At 48.5% G+C, this 13,717-nt stretch overlaps 1 protein-coding gene across 1 annotated transcript in view; it reads left to right on the top strand.

Moving 5' to 3' along the window:
• Positions 1-12,945, top strand: part of PGK1 (phosphoglycerate kinase 1) — a 28,303-nt gene extending 15,358 nt beyond the window's left edge. The window contains exons 7-11 of the mRNA XM_075573486.1: positions 10,643-10,757; positions 11,296-11,475; positions 11,624-11,801; positions 11,958-12,056; positions 12,466-12,945. Coding sequence (XP_075429601.1) covers positions 10,643-10,757; positions 11,296-11,475; positions 11,624-11,801; positions 11,958-12,056; positions 12,466-12,506 — 613 coding nt within the window. The 3' untranslated portion in view covers positions 12,507-12,945. The remainder of the gene's footprint in view (positions 1-10,642; positions 10,758-11,295; positions 11,476-11,623; positions 11,802-11,957; positions 12,057-12,465) is intronic.
• The last annotated feature ends 772 nt before the right edge of the window (positions 12,946-13,717 follow it).

Raw genomic sequence — 13,717 nt, 5'->3', positions numbered from 1 at the left:
CATCGTTAAAATCATCTTACCAGACCAGAACAGCACCAGAAGTAAGCCGCCAACTTCTAGGATGAGCTGACACAGAACACCGCCTACGCCTGCGATGACTCAGAAGAGGGATCCCGTCCGCCGACGGTAAGACCCGGGAAACCGACTGACTCAACCCGGAGCAGTAGGATCGCTGATCTTCTAACTCCGGAGCATAAGAGGAATTTAGATCCCGGTTTTGCCCCCACCAGCCTCAATCTCCGGCTTTTCGGACCCGCTTTAAATATGATCTCCCCTCCCCCTCCTTTTTGCCGGTTTCTCCGGTCCCGTGGAGCGGGGCTCTGGATTGGGGGGAGGGGGGGGGTCGGTGTCGGCATCCAGCCTTTCCGCCAACTGATCCATGGACCCCGTTGCCACAGAGGACTCCCAGTCTGTGGGACTAGGGGCGGCTAGGATACCAGGAAGACGGACCACCCAGACTGAATCAAAGAACTTAAAATCATAAGTTAATAGTGATGATCCGGAGGTCGTGAGTAGATTAAAATAATATGACTGTTATATCTCAATTAACACCTTGCTTCCCCTCTATCCTTCCCCCCCCCCCCCCTGTAACCCAGACACGCAATCGCCCCCCCCTCCCCCCTTCCCCCCTTCCCCATGCATACCCCCTCACCCCTCTTCCACCCCTCCCCCCACACACTCGCATGTCCCACGTGTCCCCCCCCCCTCTTTTCCCCCCCTCCCCCCCCCCCTTTTTCTCCCCCTCCCTCTCCCCCCCCTATTCCCCCACCCCCCCCCCCTCATCTCCCCTTCTCTTCCACCTCCCTCCCCACCCTTACTAGCAAACCCACCTAGCACCCTACTTAAGCACAAAAACAATGGGAGAAACATACTAAGAGAAACGAATATATAAAATAAAGTTGTATTAATCTTATTTAGTCACAAAACGATTCACAATATATCTTTAGCGCAGAGTTACATAATAGCTGTGTTATACAGAAATGGGAGATGTCTGAAATGTTTGAACTGCAACCAGGCCCACCTCCTACCCCCCCCCCTTCCCCTCTTCTCCCTCCCCTCTTTCCCTCCCCCCCCCCTCCCCTCCCTATACTCCCTGTGTAGAGTTACATAATAGTTGTTGCTATACAGAAATGCGAAATGCTTGAGCCGCACCTAGGCCCCTCCCTCCTACCCCTGCTAACAAGCCTACCTAGTACCTCACCTAAACGCAAAGATAAATAAGAGGGAAAAACACTAAGGAGAAAACAAACATACGAAAGAAAGTCGAACTTATCTTGTACGGGTCACAGAATTGTATAAAATATGTTTTCGGCGCAGAGTTGTATAAGAGTTATGTTACACAAAAATGTGAAGTGAAATATTTGAAATGTTTTAATTGCACCTAGACCCTCCTCCCCCTCCCCACCCCTCTCCCCCTCCCCCCTTTCCCCTCCCCTCCCCCCCTTTCCCTCCCCTCCCCCCCTTCCCCCCCTCCCCCCCTCCAAACCCTTCCCCTCCCCCCCTCTCCCCCCCCTTCCCCCCTCCCCCCCCCTCCCCCCTCCCCCCTTCCCCCCTTCCCCCCCTCCCTCCCCCCTCCCCCCCTTCCCCCCCTCCCTCCCCCCCTCCCCCCATTCCCCCCCCTCCCCCCATTCCCCCCCCCCCTCCCCTCTTTCCCTCCCCTCTCTCCCTCCCCCCCCTCCCCCTCCCTCGCGTCTCCCTCCCCCCCCCCTCCCCTCCCTATACTCCCTGTGTAGAGTTACATAATAAGTTGTGCTATACAGAAATGTGAAATGCTTGGGCCGCACCTAGACCCCCCCCCTCTTACCCCTGCTAACAAGCCTACTAGTACCTCACATAAACGCAAAGATAAATAAGAGGGAGAAAACACTAAGGGGAAAACAATATGGTCACAGAATTGTATAACATATGTTTTCTGCGCAGAGTTGTATAAGAGTTATGTTACACAAAAATGTGAAGTGAAATATTTGAAATGTTTTAATTGCACCTAGACCCTCCTCCCCTCCCCACCCCTCTCCCCTCCCCCCCCTCCCCACCCCCCTCCCCACCCCTCTCCCCTCCCCCCCCTCTCCCCTCCCCCCCCTTCCCCTCCCACCCCCCCTTCCCCCCCTCTCCCCTCCCCCCCCTCTCCCCTCCCCCCCTTCCCCTCCCTCCCCCCCTTCCCCCCCCCTCCCCCCCCTTCCCCTCCCCCCCCTTCCCCTCCCTCCCCCCCTTCCCCCCCCTCTCCCCTCCCCCCCCCCCCCTTCCCCCCCCTCTCCCTCCCCCCCCTCTCCCCTCCCCCCCCTTCCCCTCCCTCCCCCCCTTCCCCTCCTCCCCCTTCCCCCCTCCCCCCCTTCCCCCCTCCCCCCTTCCCCCCCCCTTCCCCCCCCTTCCCCCCCCTCCCTCCCTTCCCCCCCCCTCCCTCCCCCCTTCCCCCCCCTTCCCCCCCTCCCTCCCTCCCCCTTCCCCCCCCTCCCTCCCCCCCTTCCCCCTTCCCACCCCTCCCTCCCCTCCCCCCCCTCCCTCCCCCCCTTCCCCCTTCCCCCCTCCCTCCCCCCCTTCCCCCCTCCCCCCTCTTCCCCCCCCCCTTCCCCCCCCTCCCCCCTTCCCTCCCCCCCTCCCCTCCCTCCCCCCCCTCCCCCCCCCTCCCCCCCTTCCCCCTCCCCCCCTTCCCCCTCCCCCCCCTCCCCCCCTTCCCCTCCCTCCCCTCCCCCTCCTCCTCCCCTCCCCCCCCTCTCCTCCCCCCCCTCCTCCTCCTCCCCCCTCCCTTCCTCCTTACCCCCTCCTCCCCTCCTCCCCCCCCTCCCCTCCTCCCCCTATCCCTCCCACCCAAGGGAAGCGAGCATACAAAGAAAACGGAAATTGTTTAAGTTAGATATTTAAGAGGTTACTCCACTCTCACAACGCATAGTTACAATATGGTTGTCCTTTTGAGATGTGAAATGTTTGAATTACTTGAAATGTTCCTATGCCTTCTTTGCTTCCCCACACACATGGACTGGGGGTCTATACTAAATGGGTTAAGTAAATTCTATAGAGGGTCTGGACTCCTCTGACCTCCAGCGGTTGACGAACCCGGAATCACCCCCAGGGACCCACCTGGTCCAAATGCCAGCCGTTCTTAAGGCTGGTGAAAATATGTTAAGGCCTTTTGTGGGCCTTGTTACAACCTATCTCTATCTGTTGACCCTGTCCCAGCAGATCTCCGCCCCACCCCCACCTACCCCTTCCCACGCCCCCCTTCCTCAGCTTAAGATATCTATTCTAACCGAAAAAAAAACACACAACCTCTATACCTTCAGAAATTAAACCAGACTCAGAGTTACTGGATCATGGCCTCTCAAGTGGGAAAGAGAAGGCCTTATGGTATTATCCAAAAAAAAAAAAGAACCCAAATGGCTAGCCAAGCCACAATTAAATTAACCTCACTCAACGTAAAAGGGCTCCAAAATAACCGAAAAAGGAGAGTAGCACTTCAAGATATGAAAAGATCAGGGGGAGACATCATATTCCTACAGGAGACCCATTTCACATCACAAGACCCCCCAAATTTATTCAAAAAAGTGTTCCCAATGTGTTTTTGCGCATCGTTTACTAGTAAAAAGAGGGGTGTAGCTGTCCTGATCAGACAGGGCACCCCATTTAATCATATCAAAACAACGGCGGACCCAGAGGGTAGATTTCTAGTGGTATATGGCTCCTTAGCGGGCTCAGCAATCGCTCTGGTCAATGTATATGCCCCGAACGAGAATCAAACAGAATTCCTAAAGAAAGTTCTCGAGGGCATAGACCCGGGATATCTGTCATCGATGATAGTGGGAGGAGACCTAAACATGGTCCTTAACCCTACCGAGGACAGATCAACCACAATGGGTCCCCCCCGCACAACCCCCTCCCAGATCATAGGGAAAAGGTTTAGGGGAATCTTAAGCGAGTTCTCACTAGTGGACATATGGAGGGCCCAACATCAGGGCCAGAGAGACTATACTTTTTACTCAGCACCTCACCAGACCTACTCTCGAATAGATCACTTTTTGGCCACAAAAAATGTGGTGGCGGCGACATCCGACTCCAACATAGGACCAATCACATGGTCTGATCATGCCCCGATTACCTTAACCTTGACGACCCCCTTTGAAAAAACAATAAATTACTCATGGAGACTAAATGATTCATTACTCAATCATCCTGAGATAGAAAGAGAGATCAGAGCCGCTATTCGGGACTATTTTTTTTTAACTCAGGATCCGTCTCCTCACCAGCAATCCTGTGGGAGGCCCATAAGGCAACCATTAGAGGGAAATTCATTTCTATCGCATCCCACAGGAAAAAAGCCCGCCAAAAATTAATAAAGGAGCTTACGGATAATATCAAAATAATAGAACAATCTCATAAAACCAACCCCTCAAAAAAAATATATAAAACATTGACAACAGCCAGAGTAAAACTTAGACAAATCCAGCTGGAGGATGTTGAGAAGGCCCTCAAATGGACTAATCAACAATATTATGACAAGGGGAACAAGGCAGACAGACTTTTGGCGACTAAATTAAGAGGGGTACATAAACGGTCCCAAATCACGGCAATCAAGAGTAGGTCTGGTGAAATACAACATAGTGATAGCAAAATAGCAGCTGAATTTACAAAATTTTACACCGAACTGTATAATCTAAGATCAAAAAATGGCCGGCCTGAATCAATAGCATCCGAATTAATAGCGCAATATTTAGATAAATGTAAGCTCCCCACACTAACGGAGGAGGAAAACACAGTCCTCAACGCTGAGATCTCAAAAGAGGAACTGGAAGAGGCGGTCAAATCACTAAAAATTACTAAGTCTCCTGGCCCCGACGGGTTCACTAATGTCTACTATAAGAGATTCTTGCCAGTACTATCCACGCATCTTCTAAAGATATTTAACGATTTCATGGAAGGAAATCAAATCCCCACGTCAATGTCCCTGGCCACCCTGGCCATTATACATAAAGAAGGCAGGGACCCGATGCAATGTGGAAGCTATCGTCCAATCTCCCTGCTCAATTGTGATCTCAAGCTATATAGCAAAATACTCGCAAATAGATTAAACCCCATCTTACCGAGATTAATAGATAGTGATCAAGTAGGATTCGTAGCAGGCAGACAGGCCTCGGACAATACTCGGAAGATAATAGACATTATCGAACATGTCCATCTCACAGAGACCAAAGCACTACTCCTAAGCCTAGATGCAGAGAAGGCGTTCGATAGAATAGACTGGCTATTCATGGACCAAGTTATGTGTAAATTCGGATTCAAAGACGCATACCTAGAAGGAGTCCGTAGATTATATCAAAACCCGTCTGCAACAGTAAAACTACCAGGGGGCAGTAACCAGAGATTTGAGATCACTAATGGAACTCGACAGGGATGCCCCCTATCTCCTCTCCTCTTTGCATTAACCATAGAACCCCTAGCATCTGCAATTAGAGCCAATAGAGACATCAAAGGAATAGAAATTGGACACAGGCAGCACAAAATATCGCTATTCGCAGATGATGTCATCCTAACCCTTACACAACCCCAAACATCCCTACCTAACCTCCAAAAAGAGCTCCGGGACTTTGGAGATATTTCAGGTTATAAAATCAATAATGACAAATCGGAAGCACTAAATTTAAGCCTGTCAGAGCCAGAGGTGAAACTCCTCAAACTAAACTTTAACTATCATTGGAGCTCCTCGAGTATCAAATATTTGGGAGTAAAGATAACGAGGAACTACCAATCCCTATATCAACAAAATTATCCGACTCTGTTCCGGAAAATCAAACAAGATCTAGAGAAATGGGGAGGATATCAGATATCATGGATCGGGAGGATGATATCAGTTAAAATGAACATACTCCCTAGATTATTATATTATTTTCAGACTCTCCCGGTCCACATCCCTGGCTCAGAATTAAAGAACATTCAAAAACTAATCTTCCACTTTATTTGGCAGGGTAAGAAACCCAGAATCACCAGGACAGTTCTTTTGGCATCAAGGGGGAGAGGAGGACTTGGTGTTCCAGACATCACAAAATACTACCAAGCCGCCCAATTGCGACAGGTAGTAGTTTGGAATGCCAACCCAAACCAATACTGTTGGCTAGATATAGAATCATACTATGCCGGGACGCCTTCACTGCCGGCTTGCCTTTGGTCCCTGAGCAGGGAAGACATGCAGAACAGTAAATTTAAGTTAGGCCCAATGAGACACACATGGGAGATTTGGACAAAATGCAAATTTAAATTTAAGCTCACCACACCTCAATCCCAACTCATACCAATTTATAAAAATCCGAAATTCCCCCCTGGCTGTGAGCCCAGACAATGGGACCAATTTAAAACAAAAAATATTAGAGCGGTTGCTGACCTCCTGAGCTTTGAGGAGTTCCTGAGTTATCAACACCTAAAAACCAAATATGAAATAGCAAGATTGGATGTCTTCAAGTATCTACAAATTCGGCATTTTATTCAAACTTTATCCCCAACGTTGAAATTTCCCCCTCTCACCAGTTTCGAGCGGCTCTGTAGAGAAACAGGCCACCAGAAAGGTCTTATAACACAAATCTACGGTGAATTGGAAAGGGCCATAGAAGCCCCTACACATGACTATATGCTGCATTGGGCAGCAGAATTGGAAATAGTTATAGACCGAGAGGATTGGGAAAGAATTTGGGAAAATACCTCAGGAACTTCCATATGTACCACAATCAAAGAAAACATATATAAAATACTGTTTCGCTGGTATCTTACCCCAGTTAGAATAAATCAAATTTACCCCCAGGCGTCCGATTTATGCTGGAGAGGTTGCGGTCAGAAGGGGGACATGGCCCATATTTGGTGGACATGTCCGGAAATTCAAAAATATTGGGGAACAATACAAAAATTAATAGAGGAGGTCACAGACCTCAAAATCCCTATTGACCCGTTGACCTACCTGTTGGCCAGGCCCTTAGAAAATTTGGACCGACCAACAAGTAAATTAATCTCCTTCATTCTTACAGCGGCTAGATGTGCGGTGGCAGCCGCCTGGAAGAAGGTGTCTCCCCCCTCAAAACAAACGGTAAAAAATAGGGTGCAAGAGGTGATGAATATGGAGAAACTATCTGCCTTCTTGAAAAGATCCACTGACTCCTTTAACAAAATATGGGATCCGTGGCTATCCCATATGGCACCTCTACGCCACTAATCCACATATGGGAGAAAAAAAAAAAAAAAAAGAGAGAGAGAGAAAGGAAAATCAGGTCAGGGGCACCAATGAAAATAGACTGAGGATACGGGAAGCAATGGGTATCTCCCCCCCCCCCCACCCACCCTCCCCTTCCTATTCCCACTCTTACTCTCTGTTTCCATACTCGCGCTCCCCACATAGCCCCTGGAGGGTCAGGGGAGCGGTGAGCTTTCCTCTTTTATTTCCGGTTTCTCTAACCAACAAAAGGAGAAAATCTGTATTAGGCTGTATTATCGTTTGTTTCATGCATACTGTGAATTATCTAAATGCCTAATAAAAAATTTTGAAAAAAAAAAAAAAAAAAAAAAAATTTTAAATGAGGAGAACTTTAGGGCTTGATTGGGGCGGTTTAATTTTCCTTACACAGTACACTATTGCATGGTAACTGAAAATATCAGGAAGGATGCCAGGGGGTTGGATTCTGCTGGGGTTTGAGGAGAGAATCCAGTCTAGCAAGGAATGGTTATGCGATTTCAGGTTTATCCGTGTGGGTTGGGAAATGAGTTGTGATAGGTTAAGTGACTTGAGTTGTATCTGGATTTTGTGGTTTTTAGGGTCAAGCCAATTGAAGTTGAAATCCCCTAGAACTAGCAGCTCATTCTTCTCATTCAGAGAGGAAATGGAGCCAAGAAATTGGGTGATATCAGTCAGGGATTGTAGGGGGGCGGTAGATGCCAGCGAGCAAGATGGACTTAGAAAAGGGGAGGCAGATTTTGCCAACTAGAGTTTCAAAAGAGGGTGGGCTTGGTGGGCAATTTAACAGTGTAAATTGTAGGTGTCTGCAATATAAAATAACACCCCTCCTCCTCTCTTTGACCTATCTCTCCTAAAAATGGAGTATCCCTGAATGGCAATATGTGCATCAGGGGTTTTAGAGGATAGCCATGTTTCTGTAAGAACGATGGCTTTGGGTTTATGCATAAGGCACCATGCCCTTAGTTCATCCAGTTTGGGCAGCAGGCTCCGGATGTTTATATGGGCGACAGATAGCCCTTTTTGGAATTTAAAGGTGGAATTCTCAGGGGCATGGGACAGAGCTGAAATGGGAGGAACTGGGTTAGGTTCAATATCACCTGCTAAAGAGAGTAACAGTATGAGTAGAAATATGGGTAGTTGTTTGCAAGTTGTAAATTTGTGGTGTTTGCCATTTGAGTGAGCAGTGGTTGGTGTGCTGGTTTTTAGAGTTCTCCACCAACATTCAGTAGATAGTGCAAGGCTTTTGAGTAGTCCAGGGTTGATGTTGGGTGTGGGCCAGGATGGAGGAGTTTGTAGTGGGTAGAGGGAGTAACATCTCCATGAGGCCAGGAGAAAGAAAAAAGTTCAAATACATAGCAGGTTCATGATGCCAGAGGTAGGCAGTGCTGCAAGGAGCTGTTGTGAGCAGAGTGAGTGTGAGCAGACTAAACAGCAGGTGTGTGCCTGTTCCTTGTCAAATGTTTAGCTGTATTGCAATGCTAGAGTCAGTTCAGGGTTTCAGTGTATTGTGCAGTCAGTTTTGGGAGAGGCTGCAGTAAATAAATTGTAAAGGGGTGGGGGGTTGAAATAGGCAGATTAGCAAGCTTGGGATCATAGTGTGATCTGAATAGCTTACCGTTTGTTGTCGTGAGTAAAAGAGTGTGCAGTAGATCCAGTCACCTCTAGTCAAACTGTAGTCTAACTGTATTTATCACTTAAAAGTTCACTTTAAATGCCTCGCTGCCTAATGCAGTTCCTGCCCAATGCAGCAAAGGTGTTGGTATTATACAGAAAAAACAGTCACATGACCCTCCCCCTCCCCAGTCAGTCAGCTTGTTCCATTTGGTCAATTAACAGCACAGAGTTAAGAGGAACATGGTACAACAATAAGGTAACCACACTCCAGGTGCAACCCCCTCTATTCTGAAGTAAGAGAGGGAGGGAGAAACGGGTAAGACATTCATTCAAAACCTTCCATAAAGTTCTGTCTAAAACCATTTTGTTGAGCAATTCTAAAAGGCTGACTTTAATTGCATTTATTCCGGAGCATAATGTTATCTGAATGTTACTGATGCTTTTACATGATCCAGATCAGCTGGTGTAGTTGAAGTACAAATCGAAATGAGCATGTGCGTGGGGGAGGCTATTAATGGCTTTTTGCCTCTTGAAGATACTCTTCCCATGTGGGGGGTGAATATTTGAATTTGATTAGTGGGGTTTTTTTTTTTTTTCCGGCAGCGATAGAGGTAAAATCCACACTGGCGCAGGGCGTGCTGGCTAGCAATCTCCTCCTCGTTATCACTGCAGGCTCGGGTTGTGTTGGGGCGCACTAGTGATGCGTTGGCATGTCGCTAAGGTTCTGTAGAGCTGAGTAAGCGGAGGCTCTGTGTGTTAAACGTTCAGTTGTAAACGCTCAGACCGCGCGTTACAGTGTTCTGTATTATTGGAACATGTCCAGGTTATTTCCTTGTGTTTTTCAGGACTGTTACCTGCCTCATATTCGTAGAATTTCTTAACCCTGTTGGTGCTAGAGGCAGCAGCACCTACACTAGCAATAGATTACCCTGGTACAGCTTCTTAATAGAACCCCCCCGCCCCAAGGAATAAATACATTAAAATAAATTATAAATGTGCATGACTATCCCTCCAAGGACAGATCAGTTCTTTGTATAAGGTATATTTAGTTGGCTATATATTGGAGAAGGGCACTTCTCGCGCTGCTATGATGCAGCGCTGCCCGTGGAATAAGAAAAGGCATTTGGAAGGCTGCGTGTGTCTGCGCTCCCCACATGTCATAGCCCCCTTATAGCAGAATAAACATTTGTGGTCTGGGGCCGTGGGGGTAATCTGGTGGTATATATTGGGCCACTTACTGGTGACAGATTCCGAGTGATGCTCAGTTGCAGTCAGACGCTGATTAAGAATACGTCTTTTACATGTGCAAACCTGGTTTGAATCCCGCATCCGCTCGCCGTACTTCTGCGCAAGCCGCTAGCGCTGTTCCTTGGGCACCAGAATTGGGTTCTCATGTTTCTTTATTTGTATAGAGTAAGCCGGGCTTCTGAAACCTCGTGCAAAGTGCAGGCTACATACAAGTAACATTGCGGGAACATTATCCTCTGTGGGGCAGGGACTGCCTGTAAAATACTATGTACAGCTCTACATACCCTGTCAGTGCTATATAAAGACCTTCATAGACAGGCATTTTACCACTGGTTTTAGTGATATAAAAAAAACAAATAATTGGCTTAAGGTCTCAGTCCGGTTGTCTATACTGGGCATGATTGGCAGGTCGGTTATCCTTCCTACATCTAAAGGCTGAGTTGACTTTGGGTCGCGAGTAGGATAATCCTCCTGGCCAGGGTCAGACTTGGGGCAGCGTGTAGGGCGGCACATAAGTCTCTGACTTGCCAGCTGCTGCCGTGTTCTGCGGATCTTAAGCTTGATCTTTCTTTCCAGTGCCAAGGTCAAGGACAAGATTCAGCTGATCAATAACATGTTGGATCAAGTGAACGAAATGATTATCGGAGGAGGTATGGCCTTCACCTTCCTCAAAGTGCTGAACAATATGGAGGTGAGATGGGCTTTGTAAAGGAGCAGTACCGCTTACCGCTACTTACCCCCACAGCGATCTGCAGGGTCCTGTAACGGTGAATGAGCTCCACCCAAAATAGCATTGGGGGAGGGTTCACCTACAGATGCTAATGCTCCAACTCCCCCAGGAACAGGAGAAAGAGAGGGGTTGTGTTGGTTCCATTTATGGGTTATTGGGATAAGTCAATATTGCATTATGTTGTGTCCGACACCATGTTGCAATGAGCCCAGCCATCTAGTGCTTTTAAAACCCCCAATCTCAAACAGACTTTTTCTTCTCTGTATCCCACTAGTTCTTGGTATTTAAATGTAAGAACCTCCGTACATGGAGCACCTGCGCCTGACTGTCTGCATTATTGTATCGAGGACCGTTTATCTCCATATTCGGCATGTTTTTACGTGTAGATATCTGTGTTTTGGTACTACACGTGGTCCCCTCGGTAGCTGGGGAAGGCTGGATGTAGAAGACCTCAGCCAAGGAACGTGGCAGTCACGTGGCTTCTCACTTGCTTCCTTAGATTGGGACCTCTCTCTATGATGAGGAAGGAGCCACCATTGTCAAAGACCTGATGGCCAAAGCGGAGAAGAATAAGGTGACCATCACTCTGCCCGTCGACTTCACAACGGCCGACAAGTTTGACGAGAATGCCAAAACCGGACAGGCCACCGTCGCTGCCGGGATCCCAGAGGGATGGATGGTGAGTAATGTTGGACGCGTGTATTTACCATACGCATGACTGTTATACTGTTGGGTCGGTTACTGCTGTGACGCTACGTACATGGACGGCGCCAACCAAATAAAGATCTTCGTGTGTTTACACTTCTATTCTTTGCTTGATTTTTTAGGGCCTGGACTGCGGCCCTGAGAGCATCAAACAGTTTGTGGAAGCTGTGGGAAGGGCCAAGCAGATCGTATGGAACGGTCCCGTTGGGGTATTCGAGTGGGACAAGTTTGCTAAAGGAACAAAGGCCGTGATGGACAAGGTGGTAGAAGTCACTGCTAAAGGCTGCATCACGATCATAGGTGAGACTGTCAAGCGGTTGCCAGTAACTTTGTCACACCCAGGAGTATTACTTTGTTTTCCAGAATATATCATGCTTACATTTTTGTGTTACACGGCATGGTTTTGTACATAGGAGTTAAGCTTGTTCCTAGCTCACCTGTTCTGCGTGTTCCCAGGTGGGGGTGACACTGCTACCTGCTGTGCCAAGTGGGACACAGAGGATAAAGTGAGCCACGTCAGTACTGGCGGGGGGGCCAGCCTGGAGCTGTTGGAGGGTAAGTGGATATTGGTTCTGATGCACATTACATTGTGTCGCTCGCTCTGGTTTTACTTGTCGTTTTGCAAAAGGCCGGCTGTAACTTTAATATCCGGGCTAACCATTCCCAAAGTGCACCCGGACAATCCCGGCTAGCACAGGTCTGCAGAAGCACAAACCATTACCTGTACGCAGCATAAACAGCCCCACAATACCGGCTATAATGTGGCATATTCCAGCTGCCTCCCTGCTCTGTTCCCAGTACACTGACGTATTACACAAATAGCCGTTTTCTTAGAATTAAAGATCTGGAGCAGTACACTGCCCATTATGTGAGTCTTATCAGCTGGCAGAGCAAATGGGTATATGTATGTGTGTATATATGTTCCCGTTTTGTTAACATCTTATATTTAACCCTTTCTTTTTAGGGAAGGTCCTTCCTGGAGTTGACGCCTTGAGCAGTGTTTAAGAAGCCACGCCTGAGCATGAATGGTCTGAACCACCGTGTCCTGGGGATTAAATATGGCGACTGGAGCAACCAGAATAAAAATCGAGGGCGTTTAACATGGATAAACTTCACGGTTTTCACAACTTTTTGTCCAATGTAAACTGCTTTGAAACCAAAGGATCTGCTTTTGTTTCCCCTTTTGGTTTATCTGGTAGTGAAAGAGTTAACACAATTTCTCAACCTGTTCAATGCCAGCCTTGGCAGTTTGCAGTGTGTTGTGGGCTCTGTAACCATCTCCTCCCCTAGGCTGTGTATGGTTTGTGCACTTACATGTGTGTATATATTGACCGGTAGATGTCCGTCTCTGTATTGTCCAACTCTTCAATTTTGTGAACGGTTTTCATGTGTAAATGTGGGCTCCCTGTGCAGGTCTGCTCAAAATAAATACAAACCCCCAGAATACAGCGGTCCATGTGTTTCCATTGCATCCGTATATAGAGCTGTGGGAGAAGTAACACTTTGCAAGAAGCAGCGATGGAAGGTCCTGGATCAGTAGTTAACGAGTAAGGCTGAGTCCATAGAAGGCGCGTCCGTGCTGGGGCGTGCGGACGCTCCGCGCTGAGCCCCTGCATCCTCCATGAGGATGTCTTTAGAGGGGGCTCACGCGAGCGTCCGCAGGCGTGCTGAGGCGCTGGATTTTTCAGCCGACAGCCAAACTGTTTTTCAGCGCGCTGTCGGCTGAAAACATCCAATCAGCGCGGAGCAGCGTCAACGTCACGGTGCTTTGACGCCGGTGCGTCGCGGGCGACGTCACTGCCCCGCCTCCCTCAGTCTCCCCCCGCCTCCCAATCGCGCCCGCGAGCCTCAGCGTCGGCACGGAACAGCCCTGCTAACCCCTTTATGGCCCCAGCCTAACGGTCAACTGCAGAATGTGACTGGTTTGGGTCAGATGCCAACAGGGGAAAGTGATTTTGGACAAACCTTGAGGCCCAATCCCACTCGTGTTCTGAGAGTGGGGTGTTTAGAGGTTAAATGTTGGATATAAATCTACATCAGTGATGCCACCTAACCCATCTTGGTAAATATGCGCATTAAAGTCAGTGGCTGTAAGGGGTCTCCCAGCATGGAAGATATAGTATAGAGAAGAACTCCTTTGGTAAACGTGCCAACTAATGTGTCGCATGACCCTTTGCCACTGACGTGGTTGGCATCCCGTTGAAAACTTTTGACCT

Source organism: Ascaphus truei, chromosome 16, assembly GCF_040206685.1.
Source record: "Ascaphus truei isolate aAscTru1 chromosome 16, aAscTru1.hap1, whole genome shotgun sequence".
In the NCBI taxonomy this organism is placed as follows: domain Eukaryota; kingdom Metazoa; phylum Chordata; class Amphibia; order Anura; family Ascaphidae; genus Ascaphus; species Ascaphus truei.
The sequence above is the reverse complement of the archived record's forward strand: the minus strand, read 5'-3'. Positions and strand labels throughout refer to the sequence as shown.